We start from the raw sequence: 19,579 nt of genomic DNA, 5'->3' as shown, positions 1-19,579 counted from the left end.
AAGTGGAATTCCTTGGCTACTGATCTCACCTCTGAGTGCTCAAGGGTGGCGCTTGCTCTTTTTTCCTCTGCCAGGGATTATTCCCACTCCATACTGCCAGCAGGAGGGAAAAGGACAACGACAATTATTGTCTCGGTCAAAGACATAAAAAGACATTGTTTTGGTCAAAGAAATTGTAAAAAAGGCTTTTAAACAACTGAGATAATTTATTATGATTGTTTTGGCTCACCTTCCCATTGTCTTTTCCAGCTGACAGACACTTAGATAAATGGGCTGTGCCAAACAGTTGCACCCAGGTTCCAATTGAAACACCAACACCTGGATTTCAATTAAGTCAATAAACCTATTACATCAGTTGACAAATTTCCCAACCCCAGAGCTGGTGACGGGCCAGTCCTTCACATAAATAAAACCGCAAAAGCTCTCGCCATGGATTGCGGTTGTTTCATCTTTGTGAAAAACAGTCTATGGACAGACAGGTGAAAGAGTAAGTGCTGAGGGATCATTAACTGAGTCGGTAGTGTATTGATTCTGAACAAAGATATGAGAATTATGCAAACAATGGACTGTTCTCATTGACAAGACTGCAGCTGTTTCCCGCAGAAAAGTCAATATAAGTGTCAGTAAGCATGCTTGCCAGGCTGCAAGTTTAGCAGCCTTGCTTGATAATGTTCTACTGAAAAGAAGAATGTTGTCTGTAAAGACAACTTTTTCCATTTGTGTGTCATAAACCTTGCAGGTGAAAGATTAAACACATTTTGTTCATTCTACTGAATTTCTTTTTCGTTAACACATTTTGTTAATGCTGCAAAGTAATGTCTTCCAAACTTTTTAAGGGAGGTATTGATCACGTTTGAGGTGGAAATTTTGTTTCTTTGTGAAAATTAACCACCACAGCTCCCCCCAAAACGTGAGATGTTCAAACTCAATCGAGTTTCCTGGTATGCAAAATATGTAAAAGTGATGAAAAATCCATTTGTTGAAATGGCTCAAACCTCTGAACAAATTCATATAAACCCTTAACTCATACTTAATAGTATGCCCAACATCCAGACGTAAACTTCAGTTAGAATCGCATGACATTGAACAAACCGTTTTTTATTCCCCTGGATTAGTAGTTCTAGGTGAACCTGCTTGTCTGGGTCTTCAGGGAGACCTTTTGTCCTTAAGTTATTTACGCTCCTGAATACTCACTTTATAAGCCCCTACTACCGTCCTACACATCGCTGCTGTCTCATTGTGTTCATACAAATGTAGACGCAAATAACATTACAATAAAAACAATCCCTTCTCAGTTCTCTACCTGTTACCTCCCGTACGGTGACATTAGCCATTGCTACCCTATGCTGTAACTTGCTTGACACTTTTCTTTCTCCAGCTAGGTCAGTCACATTGTCAGATTTCTTGTGATTAATATCTTGGGAAAATGTCTGTTTTATATTCAGGATTACAATTTTAAACTCGAGAAAACATTCTCCATTACTTGCAGATGGGATTTGCAAAAACGTCAGCTCATTTGGCTGGCAGACAGTGGAAAAATGTTGACACTAGGGTATTCTGTGAAGTTAGGTTAATCTGGCTTTCAAAATGAGGGAGATGAAATGTAAAATCTTTCTCTTTGGTAATCATAACTACTATCCTTGAGCTTAAGTACACCTGACAGTTAACAGTGGTCTAGGGCATGACTTGCCTCAACACACAATTAGTTTTCTTGCTTTTGTAATGCCAACATATTTTCATATGTTGAGGGCAGGTAGCTGAGGCTCATTTCACTTCCAAAATAGATATTTTTTTCACATGGGTAATCCATTCTATAAAGAAGGCTGCAAGTTCCATGTAAGTATAGTTTCATGAGCCTAAAATCCTCTGTGTATGTCCATGGATAGTACTTAGAATAAGCTGTTTGAGGAAAAACATTTTTAAGGTTAAAATGATCATTTCTAAGTGTGATTTCTTTAAAAATCCCTGTGTCCACTGAACACATAAAAATCTGCATCTCATAACGTAAGTCAGAAGTACTTTGTTTAGATACTTCACAGAGATTCAACAGACTAAGACTTCAGTGCACATGACTGCCTGTAGTGTTGTATGCCACCGAGACTCTGTGGCTACAGTGTCATGGCCGCAGACTCTGAAGGTTGTAAGAACACCCTGCACTCTACCAAAGGAGGGGCCAACAACTACAGAACCAAAAACAAAGTCAACAAAAGCCTTTGTGTTTCCAGTATGTTTTCTTGTGGACCACCAGCCATCACATTTCGCTTGCTTGTTATAGAAATGAGTCTCTGTTCGATGTGTACATGACATGTCTGTAAATGACTGTGGGAGGTACAGAGTTCAGAGAGTTGGGGTCATAGTTTGGCCCAAGGTAGGTTAATCCTGCATAACACGGTTTCTCTACCAGGGATCTATAAAACAAATTGCGGGAGGTCCTTAGAAGTGAAAGGACTTCAGTAAAGCAAAATATTGCAGTTTAAGCTAGTCTTGAAGCCTTTGGTGGTGTCATGGTTAGCTTGTTGTCCATTTGGAAACAAGCCTTAAAAAACATGGTGGTTTCATTTCATATGCGAGCAGCAGTAAAAGTCCTACTTCTGCCACAAATAGCAGGCATCCTTCTACAGGGAAAAGTATACAGCTTTTATTTCTCATATATATACGTCAAATAGTTTCGTTAAACCCATCACCCGTCAGGTTGAGAGCATTAAAAGGCTCAGGGATACAAGAACCATGCCCCATCGGTGAAACAAACCTGCAACCTCTTGCTTTCAAGAATACCTCCTTAACCACCACATATCGCTGCCAGCTGTCCTAACAGATATTACATGACCTACTAAGAGGACCCCTATCCTTGTTTTCTCAGTGACTGAGAATGCAGGTTCATAGAGAGATTGTAAAGCCCTACCCTGTCGATCTTCTAGCACAAGAGGGGAAGAGAGTAACCATGTAAGTGGCTTGGGGCATGTCTGGGCCAAAATCAGCAAGTGTTGGGTCTCACCCGGGATTTTATGCTCAGATCTTGATGACCTGGGTGATCACAGTGGTTCAGGGATGCCAAGGACCATGTAAACCAAGGCTGCCCAACTCTGTTCCTGCAAATTTACATTTTAACCCTTATTTGGTACACCTGATTTGGCTAATAAGCTGCTGAACAAGATCACTAGCTGTTGAAGGAGGTGTGCTTTGTTAGGGTTGGAGTGAACCTACAGGATGGTAGATCTCCAGGAACAGGGTTGGGCACTCCTGATGTGTGACGTCAGTTGTTGCCCAGGGGGAAGGGGAACTTTTCGGGCAATCCCAACACTCTATCTTCATGTCTGTCCCTGCAGCAGAGGGAGGGAAGTCGGATTTGGAAGATGCACATGGTGAAGGGGCAGGACGGCCTAGGGATCCAGATCACAGGAGGCCGCGGGTCCAAGAGGTCCCCCCACGGCATCATCGTGGCCCATGTGGAGGAGGGTGGAGCCACACAGAGGTAACTTCCTGCTTCCTACTTCCTGCACGGGCTGGATGGTTGTTTATGCTGTTTAGTCAGGATCTTAAAGCAGTGCCACATTGTACCTACACTGAAAAAAACAAGAAATAATTCAACCTCAATATTTTGTATTGAGACTTAAAGTCATATTTCTTTTCATTTTTTGCTCAATAAGACAAAAATATTTTGTGAAGTGAGGGTGCTCATCTTTCAAAACTTTAAAATAATGAGGCTTCTGGATTCCTCTGACCGTAGAATCACCTGTTGCATTGTCAGCTAAAATGTTCAGTCACTAGCTGTGAAAAGAACCGTAGCCTGCTCCATATTCATGAGTTTGTTAATTATGCAAATACTGTACTCATTAGCATCTGAGCATGTGTGTCGTATTCAGTTTTAGTTCACTCCTTGAATCTTCATTTTGAGTGGTGTGGGATTTTAGAAATGGCCTGATTCCCAAAGCCCTATCACACTGCTCTTTCTAAATAACTGATAATGGCGACAGGCCCATCCCCCAGTGTGATCACAGCTGTGATTTAGTCTAAACATGTCAGGAAATTAGCCAACACGTTTTCCTTGGCGCTTTATTAATACTCCCAGTCATCCTTGGAATTCTGGGGAGGAAATAAATAAATAATCAGGTTAGTGGTAATGAGACAGGAGTTGTGTTGGACGAACATCAGTTATTTCACTTGAACGAACCCCCCCAAGGTGATATTTAAGTTTAATGGGAGAGCGGTTAGAGAAGATGAAGGAGTCTGAGGGTTTGTGCGGAGGTCAGGCTTTGAGCGACCAGCACGTGGTGGGGGAAAATAAACTTGCGGCAAATATTCCGCTGAGTTCGACGGGAACGAAAACTGGCCTCTCGGAGCAATGGCTAAAACCGTCCCTGAGCAAGCTGATGGATCACATGGAACCTTCCGGAGCCCGATTCCTCATGAAAAGTGGAGGCAGAAGGTGTTATTTTCACAGCTGAATGGGTTTGTAGGGCTCTCTGGTCCTTCCCAGCTCCCCAGTACAGGGGTCGCTTCGACTTCTCTCTACAGCCGGAGACATGAGCCCCAGATCGAACCCTCCACCTTCAGAGAAAAAAATATCTCACCTGTAGGAGAAAAGACAACTTCAAGCATTCAAGCAATTCCAAAATCAATTATCTCCCTTTGAAGGGTCCTTCTTTCTTCGCTTCCTGGGTAAAGATTGTGGTAATGTAGACTCGGACAGAAATTCACCGCAGGGCACTGAGACCTTCTCAGCTGCAAGCTGAAGTTCCTGGCACCGGAACAAAGGCCGATAATGCCCCAAACTTTCCTAGTAGAATTAAAGTGAAGTGTGCTTCTCTGTAGATAATGACGGCATGCACTTTAGCGATGACAAAATGAAAACAGAAATGAGCAAGCAGGAAAAAGCAGGAAAAACCTCAGATAATGGCATCCCAACGCTGTGGAAAAATTGTTTTAGTGGTCTCTCCTAAAGTTTCTGCAGTAATGGCACAGGATTAGGTTAAAGACAGACAGGAAGACTATCATGTGATTAGGGGTCTGTTTTAATACTTGAGCCTGAAATTGTCAAAAAAGGGTTGTTGTTCAGATGGGAACACTCTAATCACATTTGTGATCTTCAGCCAGGTTCAGGCCTAAGATTAGTAGGCCAGGTAGGTCACACTGCTGCGACTTCTCTCGGCAGCATTCTTAAATGCTTTTGTCATATCGAAAATCTTTAGTCTGAACTGGGTTTTTCACCATATGGTGTTAAAGAGTGGGGGTTCTAGGGCTGCTCTCCTGTTCTAATGGGGACGGAGGGTGAGCATGTTCTCATGTTCTGACACGGTGGGTGTGTGTGAGGGTGCTCTCCTGTTCTAATGGGCCGGGGGGTCCTGGTTCCGGCAGGGACGGCAGGCTGAAGGCGGGGGACGAGCTGCTGATGATTAACGGGCGGTCGCTGGTGGGGCTGTCTCACCAGGAGGCTGTGGCCATCCTCCGCTCCTCTGCTGGGCTGGTGCAGCTGGTGGTGGCCAGCAGGGTGAGTGCTGCTGGATGGAGCCCAACCTTCCAGGTCCCAGTCAAGCACATTAGCCACTAGGCTACAGCACGTAAGCCACTAGGCTACAGCATATTAGCTACTAGGCTACAGCACATTAGCTACTAGGCTACAGCACATTAGCCACTAGGCTACATTAACCACTAGGTTCACCACACGTTCTCCACAGATGGGCGTCTTCTACGTACCATCTGTCCCACCGCTTTCCCACTCTAGACCAGACCTGGGTCAAATACATCATTGTTTTGGATTCAAAATCTTTACTGAGCTTGTCTGGTGAATCAGAACCTATGAAATATTCTCAAAAAGTGCAAACCTTCTGATCCTCCTGGTAGACTCAATTTCACCTGGCAAAATCAATCGAGCTATGGGATATTCTTGCGCTATAATTACAGCCACACCTCCTCATGAATATTCATGAAGAGGTGTGGCCGAGGACCAGACAGCTGTACCAGTGGCACTTCATGAATATTCATAAGTAGTATTAATTTGAATATTTAAGAATGGAGCATACATTAGAATGTTTAAGATGAAAGAACAGAGATGTACAAATCACAAAGTAGATCAGAGGTGACCACATCTAGAGAACCTATGGTTCCACTTCCTTATCAGACTTCCTCGCATCATGCTTTGTGACCTTTTGAAGAAGTTCATAAAACCGAAACGCGTCAGTGCAGAGGGAAAGCGTTGAAGGCATATGCACATCTGCATAACAGAAAAAAATCTTGGAGAAGACTCTCCGAGTTTGTTGGTCCCAGAATGCCTTTCTCTCTTTTTTTAGAAGTGTAATTTAGGATTTAAGGAATGACAGATAAGCCATCGTGCATACATATGTGTCCATACACATAACATTTTCCACATTTATCCCCATATCCCTTTACCAGAGCCAACCTCAGAATAGCAGCCACAGCATGTTGGATGCAGGAGCTGAAAAACTGAACTGGAAATGTTAATGGGCTGCTAGCAAAACACAGCTAGCTGCTAGTAACAGCTGAAAATATGAACATGTGCATAGAAATGTCCATCTTATTTTTGGTAGCACTTTACAAGAAGGTTACATGAATTAGCATCAACTAAATAGTCTAACTAAATACTGAAACTACTACTAACTCCTGAAAAGTTAATGTCATAAATTCATGTTAACAACTAGATTTGTGAATTGGAATGAAGAACACACAGTGTTAACGGCTAACTAATATTACTAACCATAGTAATATTACTAGTTTACTAATAGTTACTATTGTAAACTATTACCAAAAACAGATCTTTTGGGACATTTCTATGCGTACGTTCATATTTCATATTGTAAAGTGTGACTCCCCTTCCAGGAGGAGTCGGAGGTGGATTTTCACAAGTATCCGTCCACAAGTCTGCCGGACTTGGTAAGCACGTGCTCCTCCCAGGGCCTGTCGCCACCATCTCCAATCGAGGACCAGGAGAACATGGAGCCGGCCGGGGAGGACGTGACCGAGAGCGGCCTCTCTCTGCCCACCCAGGGATCAGTACGTCTCCATACCCCCTATCTGCTGTCTGCATCTCCCCTCTGACTGTGTGTGTGTGTGTTCTGCTGTCTGTATCTCTCCTCTGACTGTGTGTGTGTGTGTTCTGCTGTCTGTATATCTCCTCCGACTTTGTGTGTGTGTGTTTTTTCTGCTGTCTGCATCTCCCCTCTGGCTGCAGCATAGGGACCTGCGTGTGTGTGTGTGTGTGTGTGTGTGTGTGTGTGTGTGTGTGCGTGTGTTTATTTATCCATGTAGGTGTCTGTTTATGCATCTGCATGATAATGTCTGGGGATGTTATTGTGCAGGTCCCTAAACACCCACCGGTTTTGATGGCTGTCAGTCATGCAGGAAATCCAATAAAACACTCAGCTGAGGGGGCGGAGCATCTGGAGTCAGCCACTGTTATCTGTGTTGATTTTTCCTCAGTGACCTGGCGGTGGGCTGAATTGCTTTGGATCGTCAGTAATTAAGGAGGGGGGGACTGTTTACAGCAGGATAATTATGAGCATGATGCACAGCCCCCTTGACATAAAACAAACATGACCATAAGAGTTTACTACAAGTGAGCTGGGGACATGTGGAGTCACGTTGCATTACTGGTTTAGTCCTCCCGGTCCAAAGGTTCAATGTGTTTGTTTTTATTTCTTTTTCTTTTTAGCAAAGCTTGAAAAATCATTGATAAGTGCTGATTATTATAATACCCCTGTCACGGTGTGCAAGCCTAGCTCGAGTTCGGCCAGTTGTTTACGACCCGGTGGTGAGTCAGACCTGTAATTATCGCCGGGAGGAAGTGGTGGCAGTCACCATGGCTCTCCCAGAATCCTTAGAGTGGTGCAGAGCGGGTCATTCCCTCTGCCTGCGCATGTGTGTGCGCACGTGTGTGTGAGTGCGCGCGTGTGTGAGTGTGCACGTGTGTGAGTGTGCACGTGTGTGTACACATTCCTGCTTCTCTCTGCTCCAGACTGGTCCCAAAGACTGTCTGGTGTTTACCTCCATTACCATAGCTCAGCTCTGGATAATGATGCTGCTGAATTAGGGCTAATTAAGCTCTGTCTTGCCTTCCAGACACTGGATGTGCGCCATGTTGCACCATGCTAAGTTTCTGCATATGTTGAGCACCACATTTTCCTTAATTAGTGGTTGTCTGCATTTTCAGGTTGTCTAAACCTGTTCTTCAGTGTAAAATGGTGTATCGAGAGGCAACCGTGTTTATTTTTTTCAGTACAAAAATGGCTAGCTGGTAATAGTCGTCACTATAGTCATACACGTGTACTGTCTTGTAGTTTGCACATTGATCAATAAGTTTAATTGCTGCTATTATCAATGACCACTACAAGACAAGAATAAGACAAGGGGGAAAATTTACCTATATTTCAAATACTAAAACTTATATGTCAAGAAAATGACCACAAGGTCTTTCTGTTTGGTGTAGAAAGAAACCCTTTGTGACTCATGAGTCATGACTAAAATGTTGAGAAAAACCCACAGTGTAGCCTCATGCATTGGCAACAGATTTGTGATCAGCTCAACTATACCAAGTATACCAAAGTTTCAAAACTCAGTGTATTGGGTAAATTCACATCATATGAGAGCATGGAATAACTTGACCAGTTTATATTTTACTAATAATTCACATGAAATGGTGGCACCTGTTCATTTCTGTCAGTTTGTTGACGGAGTGGCATAAACAGGTGACACTCCCAAAGGAACATTAACGGTTTTCTCCTGCTCCTCTTTGAAGAACAGGAAGTTTAGGGAGTGTATCTGCATTCCGATCCGGCTCATTATTTCTTGTCTAACAAGCTTGAGTCTTGCTTGTTGTGTGTGTAAACCGATTGGTGGAGCCATAGCATGTTCTGTGCCCAAGTTTAAGTGCCTCTGCTTTAGCTAGTCTCCCTGCCCATCTCTCTAAACAGCCAGGGATTGGTTCACACCTGTGGTTCTTGGCTTTAAGTTAGTCTTGCAGAGCTGGACTGACTCAAGCCATGTCAATTATCACAATTTATTACTTTTGTCTTGTGCACCTGTCTAGTCCATGATCTGGTTTGAAATGGGTGTTTTGAATATTAGCTAAACCATCTAGAAGAGAGCCTGTTCCTCACCGGTGTCTTGAGTGATGGCTTTGAGTCTATATGTGGCCTTAATTACCGTTTGTTTAATTGCAGCCATTTTATGAAAGGAGCGGTCTCAGACTGCTGAAGCGTGTGTTTTATGTTCAGTGTGTTGGGTTTTTGCGGAGTTCTCAGCCCTCCCAAGTGAAAACCCTGAAGTAGAATCTTCTGGTATCAGTTCTCGTCACAGCGTCTGGTGTGGCTGTTATTATGTGGGTGGGCACAGCGCGCGGGGACTTTGTGTGCACTGCACTCTGGGATAGTTCTGCCTGTCACAGCCGTTAAGTAGCGAGCTTAGCGTTGTTTGAAGAGCAATGGGGGGAGGGAGAGCGCAGAAGAGAGAATTATCCGGGCCCTGTGTTATTGGGGGAGGACAGCTGTGATTGTCACGCTGGTTTCTCCGTAGGTGTAGTGGGGTTTGTAAAAGCCCCAGGGCCTGCCGCAGTCCGGGCCTGCATTAAAGCCACTCAAGCAGCAGACAGCCTGAGCTTCTGACAGCTGAAAACTCCCAGATCGGCCTAATCAAATAAGTCCCCCAGCGCCCTGCCCAAATTAAAACTGCTCCCTGCGTGTAATTACTTAAGCTTGTTAAAGAACATTACCTGATTTCCTGATCTAAAGCGCGGTTTATGATTATTTCTGTTTTTTCTGTGGTTTGTTTTGCGGAACAGGGAATTTTTCCTCAGTGTTGGGCTTGCTGCAGAAATGATGACTGATAATATACTTAATTAGGGTTTAAGTATGGATGATGCAATTGCACCTTCTGATGTGTGCTTCTCGGTAATAACTACATTCGCCAAAATGTAGCTTATTATGTGGTGAGCTTTCATGTCCGTTCTCCAAAATCTGCCTTTTATGGGGAATGCTTCATTATTTAACACTTGTGGCATCCCGTGAGTAGTTATTATAATTTTTAGGTGATAACTTGCCAAGTACGTAATTTAAAGTCAGGTCATTATGATTAACGGTCATCCTGCTCGTTGCTGCATTATAACTCTGTTCCTTTCCAGTACACCACTGCACACACAGTGGAACCTTGGAAACAAATACAGGAACATACTGTACAAAGAATTGGGAAATTGGGAATCTTCTGAAAGCTTTTTAGTCTAGTCCAACAGTGTGCTGTGTTTGTGTTTATTGCTTAGACTGAATAGATCATTCATGAGAGTAGAGGTAATTAATGAGAGTAGAGATCATTAATGAGAATGGAGATTGTTAAAGAGATGGTATGTAAGAGGCACTGCCTCTGTTCTTGGGGTTAATTGCGTAAATGCACATGCTTGTTGGGGGGGCTTGACTGTATGTCACATACATGTCCAGACAGTCATTTCCTTTTGAGCTGAATAGGGTTCCTATTCCTCTGAAATTCCAGCAAAGCACTCTGCATGTATTCTGACTGGCTTCCTGACGATCTCACAGAGGCCGTTCTGAGGCGTGCCTTTCTGATCCCTTCTACTGTTCATCTACTGCAGAGAGCCAGAGCATTTGGCTCTGTGTACTCAATGTAGCTATCCCTTTGATCTCAGATTGAATTAACCTTTTTTCTGAAGGGATCCATTCCAAAGATGATGTCATTCACATGGCTAAATACTATGGTTTACTATTTCGGAGAGTTTTTATGTAAAATGTAGCCTGCAGAAGGCAAAACAATATTTGCCTATTCCATACAGTATTCTGAAAGATGGATAGATTAAATACAGCTCATATTTCTGGAAAACATCTGCGTACCAATCTGCCGAACAGATACTTGCAGAAAGTTGTCCTAGTAATTTTTTGCATTCCTAATTTTTTCCATGAGAATTTCTTTGTAAATCATATATATTGTAATCATATGTGTTTGGTTAGAATCGTACCCTTTACAGTACCCAAATTAGAGTGACTGTTCAGTTTTAGGTGTCTATTTTACTGGATACGTGTCAGAATCTCTTAATCTACACGGCGTGTGGCTGCTGCTGTGGTTGGTGTGGAAAAGGTCATATATCTTGGATATCCAGGCTGTTGTGGCGTTTGGCCATTCAGAACTACAGCAGAAATCCAGCTCTAGTCTGTATGGGTCTTTCAAAGCGCTGCACAATTGTGATAGTCGTGAGTGTAGCCAGCTTTGAATACACCGAGCACACAAAAGCGTGTGCTGGCTAAGGATTGGCTCATTGAAAGCGAGCAGTGTGTAACTGACATCATGGGGTCAGTGATTAATGAAGCCAGTTGTGCTAGGTGGGCTATAAGGAAGCGTCTGTCAGTGTAACAGCAGTTAATGCACATTTTACATACATTTAGCATTAAAGCAGTTTGTTTTCATTGTAATTTGGTGTCAAAGTGGTAGCTTGAGAAGCTAAACTGTTGATTCATAACTCCAGAGAAAAGAAAAGGGGTGAAAAACATGTTCACGTTGGAAAGCCATTCCTAGTGTAATCATTTCAAGGAAAACGTGCCTAATGTTGTCCACAACTGTCACCAAAATGTGGCATTTTGATCTATAGTATACAGTATACAGTAGGTGTAGTATTTGTTTTGGCTTTTCGCTGAGTATAGGTTTAGTATTGGTTTTTGCTTTTAGTTTAGCATCGGTGTAGTATTAGTTTTGCCTTTTAATTTAGCATCGGTGTAGTATTAGTTTTGCCTTTTAGTTTAGTATCGGTGTAGTATTAGTTTTGCCTTTCAGTTTAGTATCGGTGTAGTATTAGTTTTGCCTTTTAGTTTAGTATCGGTGTAGTATTAGTTTTGCCTTTCAGTTTAGTATCGGTGTAGTATTAGTTTTGCCTTTTAGTTTAGTATCGGTGTAGTATTAGTTTTGCCTTTCAGTTTAGTATCGGTGTAGTATTAGTTTTGCCTTTTAGTTTAGTATCGGTGTAGTATTAGTTTTGGTGTGCATACAGTATTTCTTGCAGTAGCATCGTATTGCATGTCTCTTCCCTTTAATGTAGTTAATCAAAGAAAGGAGCATCTCTTCATTCTGACGTTCTTGTCTGTGTATTCTCTGTATTCAGGCGTTGAAGAGGAGGGTCAGGCGGTGGGGGGGGGGGGGGGGGTCATTCAGAATGCTGAGTGTGGTCTTTGGATGGTCCCAGACGAGAGGTTGAAACACAAAAACTTTCTGTAAGCAGACGGGTGTTTGGAAAGAAGATGTTTAACTCGCCTGGAGGCCAGAAACATCAATAACTTGCCAAGTTTAAGCTTGGGAAATTTTTAAGAAGTGCTTTTTCATACTTTTCTCATTCTTTGCCCCAATTTGGAATGGCCAATTATATACAGCCTCCGCTGGCGATGTGGTAGAGTGTAGACACACACGTGCTCACTCCACACACTCTCCAAAATGTGATGTCACCAGCTGCTTCTTTTCACACTGCAGCTCACAAGCCAAGCTCACACAGGCAAGAGTCAGAGGAGGACACTGTGTGCAAGCAGGCCATGGCTGCTAGGCTTACCTAATTTATCATTGGTCAAAACCAGACAACACGCACTGTCGGAATCTTATTCACAAATGAGGTGGAGAGCTTTCTGAACCAATGGTGGGGGACGGTTGTGCTTGTGATCGCTCTCGGAACAGATCACGGACCGGCTTGGACCACAATCTGGACCTAATAATCGGGACCTCTCCAAATAATTAGAAAACCAGACAATCCGGTTGAAAACCAGGTATCTGGCAACTATAGTGGCTGCTCAATCGACCAGCCAGTTGCTTTTTCCTGTAGGCAGGACTGGCGAAACAATGATCAAAGTTAGGCTACCTTTTGAAAAAGAGCCATCGACCTTGAGGTTTGCACCAGCAGCTGCCAAAAAACATATAACTTATCATGCAACATATGGAATGCATGCATTTCAAAGCTTTAAAATTCCTGGGCAGTGAGCCAATGATGTGAAAGTATGCAGATTAGGGATTGACCAGTAGGGTGCTATGGGAAACTGTGGAAGAGCTGTGTTTGGAGTGGAGAATGTCTCAGTCACACCAAGTATGCCAGCTGTGTGTTCTGGTCTTAAGGACATTGTGCATGTCATGATGGGCTCAGATCATGCATCTCAAACACAGGTAGCTTTAGTGGTCTGGTGTGACTTATAGTGTGCACATATAGAGAGCAGGGCGTACTCTTTGTTTCTCACATCGTACCCACAACGCCCCTGTGGTGTCCAAAAACACACGGTCTGCTGTGCTGTCATCGTTTCACAGGGGGGTGGGGAGGGGGTTCGCTGTGAGGTTGTGAAATGAGTTTCCCTGGCAGCCTAGCCGCTACATTCTTCAGACCCACAGTGAGGTGCGGGAGAGGCTAATGCCAGCCCCACCTCTCTCACGCGTTTCTCTCATCCGGCCAAAGGTACACACAGAAAGTGGCTATGGATTTATGTCTTCTGTGTTTGCCTCCGGTTCTCCCCCTCCCACTAGCACGTCTGGTTTGAATCTTTAAGCTTTCGCAAGCTCTGCTGTTCTGGCAGCTGCCATTTAATAATGGCAAAGGTTCTCATCAGCTGCAACAAGATATACTAGTTTTCCTGTTTTGAAATTTGAATTCCCATCTCACATGGGATAATAACGATGGTTGGTCTTCTCTGCTCCGTGTTTGTTCCTGCAGTTCACGGAGCTGGATAAACTGGAAGATCGAGGGCGGATGGAGGGATCGAAAGGATGCTGTCGCAGCCCGACGCCCATGAAATTCCGAAGTCGTTCCCAAGGTCAGGAATACTATCCCGGTCTGCCACAATAATACAGCCCTGCTTCTATGGCCTTTCTCTTTTTTTGTTTTATGGATAAAAAGCATCACTGCAAGGCATAGAATTGTTCATTTCAACTATTTAATTCAAATTTATGAACTAATTAATCTTTAAAATATATTAATTATAAAAACAATCTTCATGAAAGGATTCTACCATGCTGGATCACTAAGTAGCTAAGGAGAACAGTGGCAAAATTATCCCTCACTGGCATTATAGCCTGACTAGACTGTAGGTATATACAGTATGTGATGAAATACAGGGCTACCATGCCTATGACACTGCTGCTTAACGTTGGAGTTTACAGCCTTTATGCTGCAGCTATCTGTTGGGAGATTATGAATCCCTAGTGGCTGCAGACTTCCTGCCCTGATGTTGGTGTACAGGACTGAGATCAGGGGTGTAGATAGGCTTTGTTTGGGGGGAAGGGTCTGTAAGGTGTGTTGACTCCAGGTCTGTGGGGTCTGTAAGGTGTGTTAACCCCAGGTCTGTGGGGTCTGTAAGGTGTTAACTCCAGGTCTGTGGGTCTGTAAGGTGTGTTAACCCCAGGTCTGTGATGTCTGTAAGGTGTGTTAACCCCAGGTCTGTGGGGTCTGTAAGGTGTGTTAACCCCAGGTATGTGGGGTCTGTAAGGTGTGTTAACCCCAGGTCTGTGGGGTCTGTAAGGTGTTAACTCCAGGTCTGTGGGTCTGTAAGGTGTGTTAACCCCAGGTCTGTGATATCTGTAAGGTGTGTTAACCCCAGGTCTGTGGGGTCTGTAAGGTGTGTTAACCCCAGGTCTGTGGGGTCTGTAAGGTGTGTTAACTCCAGGTCTGTGGGGTCTGTAAGGTGGGGGGAGCCGCTTGGAGTCAGTGGGGGAGGACGACGAGCTGATCGTGGAGAACGGAGACGCCGGCAGTGAAACTTCTGAGAAGCCATCGAGGGGCGGCCGCAAACACTCCCTGCCACAGCAACTCGACACAACGAGCATCCGACAGGTGAGTGTGTATCTGACAGGTCAGTGTACATCACACAGGTGAGTGTGTATCTGACAGGTGAGTGTGTCTCAGACAGGTGAGTGTGTATCAGACAGGTGAGTGTGTCTCAGACAGGCGAGTGTGTATCAGACACGTGACAGGTCAGTGTGTATCAGACAGGTGAATTTGTATCAGACAGGTGACAGGTCAGTGTGTATCAGACAGGTGAATTTGTATCAGACAGGTGAGTGTGTCTCAGACAGGTGACAGGTCAGTGTGTATCAGACCTGTGAAAGATGCAACGGATGTGTGAAAACCCATTGGTAAGCTCCACAAAAACATTATACTACCCAAATACTCTTCCCTGCTTGCTACCTCCTATAAGGCCAGGATAGTCTCACTGACAGCATTGATACTGCTGCAGACCTACTGTACTGTTACTTCCTTTTAAAGGAGCAGTTGTGATTAATAATGCACATTCTGCAGAAAACCAACAACTTAATCTCTTGCTCCATTTGTAGGCATGTGAGTGCGTGTGTGTGTGCGTGTGTGTGTGCATGTGTGTGCACGTATGTGAGTGAGTGAGTGTGTATCTGTGTTTGTGTGCATGTGTGTGCATGTGTGTGCGTGTGTGTGTGAGTGTGTGTAAGTGTGTATCTGTGTGCGTGTGTGTGTGAGTGTGCATGAGTGTGTGAGTGTATCTGTGTCTGTGTGTGTGTGTGAGTGTGTATCTGTGTGTGTGAGTGTGTGTGTGAGTGTGCATGAGTGTGTGAGTGTATCTGTGTGTGTGAGTGTTGGTGAGTGTATGTGTGTGTGTGTGTAAGCGTGTATCTGTGTGTGAGTGTGGGTAAGTGTGTGTGTGTGTGTGCATGAGTGTGCATGAGTGTGTGTGTGTGTGTGTGTGTGTGTGTGTGAGTGTGTATCTGTGTGTGTGAGTGTGGGTGAATATGTGAGTGTGTGTGCGTGCGCGAGTGTGTGTATGCATGAGTGTGTGTGAGTGTGTATCTGTGTGTGTGTGTGTGTGAGAGAGAGAGAGTGTGTATCTGTGAGTGTGGGTGAGTGTGTTAGTGTGAGTGTATGTGTGTGTGCGTGAGTGTGTGTGTGTGCATGAGTGTGTGTGTGTATCTGTGTGTATGAGTGTGTGTGTGTGTGTGTGAGTGTGTGCGTGAGTGTGTGTGTGTGTGTGTGTGTGCGTGAGTGTGTGTGTGTGTGTGTGTGTGTGTGCGTGAGTGTGTGTGTGTGTGTGTGCGTGAGTGTGCGTGTGTGTGTGTGTGCGTGAGTGTGAGTGTGTGTGCGTGAGTGTGTGTGTGTGCGTGAGTGTGTGTGCGTGAGTGTGTGTGTGTGTGTGCGTGGGTGTGTGAGTGTGAGTGAGTGTGCGTGAGCGTGTGAGTGTGTGTGTGAGTGTGAGTGAGTGTGTGTGTGCGTGAGCGTGTGAGTGTGAGTGTGAGTGTGTGAGTGTGAGTGTGTGTGTGTGTGCGTGAGTTTGTGTGAGTGAGTGTGTGTGTGCGTGAGCGTGTGTGTGTGTGTGTGTGAGTGTGTGTGTGAGTGTGAGTGTGTGAGTGTGTGTGTGTGCGTGAGAGTGTGAGTGTGTGTGCGTGAGCGTGAGCGTGTGCGTGTGCGTGTGCGTGTGCGTGTGCGTGAGCGTGAGCGTGAGCGTGAGTGTGAGTGTGAGTGTGTGTGTGAGTGTGTGCGTGTGTGAGTGTGTGTGTGTGTGTGCGTGAGTGCGTGAGTGTGTGTGTGTGTGTGTGTGTGTGTGTGTGTGAGTGTGTGTGCGTGAGTGTGAGTGTGTGTGAGTGTGTGTGCGTGAGTGTGTGTGTGTGTGTGTGTGTGTGTGTGTGTGAGTGTGTACTACACTGTGCTTGTTTATGTTTTCCTCCTGGTGTTTTCGGAGCTGAATTGTAAAGGACAGCGGCCGTTGTGAAGGGGTGGTGCCGCTCTTTAGGCCCGGTTGAAAAGAGGCAGGCGGTGAAGTCCAGACTGATTTGTGTGATAATAACCAGGAGGAGGGCACATCAAAGGCCCCGCTCTCCCATTCAGACCCCCCACCCCTGCCTCCTGGCACTGTGATGCAGTCGCCTGCCCTAATTGTTGTGCTAATTAGGGGTCTCAGTGAGATGGAGATACCTAAAAGGCGGGGGTTTGGGTTTGACCATCCAGCTCCTTGCTCCGGTCTCGTTAGTTTAGTCTAATTACGTTCTCTGTTCTAAAAATGGAGCTTTGAAGCTATTCAGGTGGCCTCTGTACACCAAGAAAATGATCTGACGTCCACAACGACAGCTTTGGAAATGTTAGTCACACAACAGGAAAATAATTATAATTATGTGGAAAATTGAAGACACAGAAAAACTCAACATAGAAAAAATCTGTTTTTTGATTCTTATTCAGTTCATAAAGGAACCATGTTCTTACTGAATATATTTAGGATAATATATATTTTATTGCGGCTAAACATTAGTTTTGTGTGTGAACAGTTACTTCTTCTATGACCTCTGTCTTTTTGTCTTTATTATTACTCCCAAAAATTCTGATGCATAGTCAGCAAGAAATAACATTTATGTTTGAATGAATGACAGACTCCCAAAAATGTGCAAGCAAGATGTGCAAACAGGCTGTGCTGCTAAATAAATTTGTGTCACCATGACATCATTTTCTCCTACACGTGTTTGCACTAACTTAAGATCTGCAACAGGCTTTTATCAACCTGCCTCCCTTTGTGTGAAAAGGTCTGTAATGCAGAGCACGTGTAAATGTGCGGTCGAGCACGTTAAACGGTTTAGTTCTGAGATCGTGGAGAACCTGGTTCAGGTGAATGGGGAGCGGCAGGTACTCAGGTTGGTGAGATAAGATATTTTGGAGTGCTAATCTGGAGTCTGTTTTACGTTTTATCTCATAGTGTATTAGGTTAGGACCAGGGCTGGAAATGAAGCTTGTCTGATCGCCAGAGGTGAGGGGTTTTGACAAATGGCGAGTAAAAAAAAACTGTCACTAGCCCGTTGGGCGAGTCGCAATTTAAAAAGGTTGTTACGGACTAGAAACAGAAAATCATGCTAAATTGCATATTCATGGAGATTTACTTGATGTGTAATGAGCAAACCACGGGTTGATGGGTGGCTGAGTGGGGGCTGGACTTGTAGCCAACATCACATGAATGAAAAGGTTATTCCTATATGCAGTTATCGTTATTGAAAATATACTAAAAATAACTATTTTGTGATGTTTGTATGGTCATTTATATTTAGATTAATTAGATGTCTAATGCTTGCACTGTATACTTTAAAAGTTTTGCCTCGTGAAAATTTATCTGGGCTAGTAACTTTTTTACTGAACAAGCGCAGTTGGCTAGTATCAAAATGTCTAAAGTTACACTCCTAGTTAGGACATGACCAAAAGGAAACTGATCCCAGATCAGGGGCCTGTATCACCAAGCAGGATTACTGACTTGGATAACTTCTGTGAGTATAACCCAGAACCCTCCCTAATCTGGAACATGGACTGAAGTAAAAAGATCTGTTCCGGGTTTTAGCCAGCCCAGTTATCCAGCTAACTCCATAATCCTGCTTTGTGAAACACCCCCCGGTCTTTAACCACCACTGAGATTGTTTACAGACATCGGCCGATGTTTGACATGCCTGTTTACCCCTCTCAGGAATACCAGATCGTTAAGAAATCGGCTCGATCCCTCAGCACGGTTCAAGTGGAGTCTCCATGGCGACTGGCCCAACCGTCCATTATCTCCAACATCGTGTTAATGAAAGGACAGGGCAAGGCGAGTGTGTGCAAGCAACACTACTGCAATCACCTGAAAGAGCTCTGCATCAAAACACTACAGCTCAGAAAGAGAGCTCAAAATGTGCCAACCCACCTTCTGGTCTTCTTCATTTGCACCAGGCTAGATCAGTCGAGCAAAGTATTTGAATCCAAAACAATTACTCATTTCACCCAGGTCTGATAATTACACAGAAAAAAGACCTGTTGATTTGAATTGCATGTATACATTTTTATGGTAGCTTTTGATACTTCAGGAGTGAGATTTTTATACTGTAAAATCAACATGGCTGTGGTAATAGACTGCCTTTCCTTTTTCTGTGCAGGGCCTGGGGTTTAGTATTGTTGGCGGCCAGGACTCGGCCCGTGGAAGAATGGGAATTTTCGTCAAGACTATTTTCCCCACCGGAGCAGCTGCAGCCGACGGGCGCTTGAAAGAGGGTGCGTTTCATTGTGTCTTTAGCCCGATCACTACGCCCAGGAGGTTCTGAAAGAGACGTCTTGCAGAGGAAGCTGATGCCACATTTTAATAAAGGAATGTCTGTCTGTCACACAGCACTGGATATAAAACTGCTGTCAGCTGATATGTGGCTTTTAGGGGAAATTTCAGAAGCCAAAGCACGATTCCTAAGGCTGTGTCTTTGGATAGAAGAATCAGAATGACAGTTTAATGCATTAGTGCAGCTCAAGTATTCTAACATGGGCCAAATTCTGAATATTGAATAGCCAGTGATGAAGGGGATGATGGGAATTGAAGTCCTGAGCATGAAGTGGTGCAGCATAGTTAATCAGTTCTCTCTCCCTCCTTCTGTCCCTTCTACCTCTGTCCTTCTGTCTCTCTCCCTCTCTTTTGTTCTCTCTCTCTTCCCCCCTCTCCCTCCCTCTCTTTTGTTCTCTCTCTCTTCCCCCCTCTCCCTCTCTCTCTCTCCCCTCCCTCTCTTTCCTTCTCCTCCTCCTTTGCTCTCCCTCTCTCTCCCCTCCCTCCCTCTCTTTCTCTCTCTCCCTCTCTCCCTCTCTTTCTCTCTGTCTCTTTCT

At 44.4% G+C, this 19,579-nt stretch overlaps 1 protein-coding gene across 1 annotated transcript in view; it reads left to right on the top strand.

Moving 5' to 3' along the window:
- The window catches only part of pdzd2 (PDZ domain containing 2), an 81,998-nt gene that overhangs the window by 35,270 nt on the left and 27,149 nt on the right, over positions 1–19,579 (top strand). The window contains exons 3-9 of the mRNA XM_061260664.1: positions 3,327–3,472; positions 5,356–5,488; positions 6,835–7,008; positions 13,685–13,784; positions 14,652–14,800; positions 18,426–18,545; positions 18,871–18,985. Coding sequence (XP_061116648.1) covers positions 3,327–3,472; positions 5,356–5,488; positions 6,835–7,008; positions 13,685–13,784; positions 14,652–14,800; positions 18,426–18,545; positions 18,871–18,985 — 937 coding nt within the window. The remainder of the gene's footprint in view (positions 1–3,326; positions 3,473–5,355; positions 5,489–6,834; positions 7,009–13,684; positions 13,785–14,651; positions 14,801–18,425; positions 18,546–18,870; positions 18,986–19,579) is intronic.

The sequence above is a fragment of the Conger conger genome, chromosome 11 (genome assembly GCF_963514075.1).
Source record: "Conger conger chromosome 11, fConCon1.1, whole genome shotgun sequence".
Classification (NCBI taxonomy): domain Eukaryota; kingdom Metazoa; phylum Chordata; class Actinopteri; order Anguilliformes; family Congridae; genus Conger; species Conger conger.
Note: the sequence above shows the minus strand (reverse complement) of the source record. Positions and strands in the feature narration are given on the sequence as shown.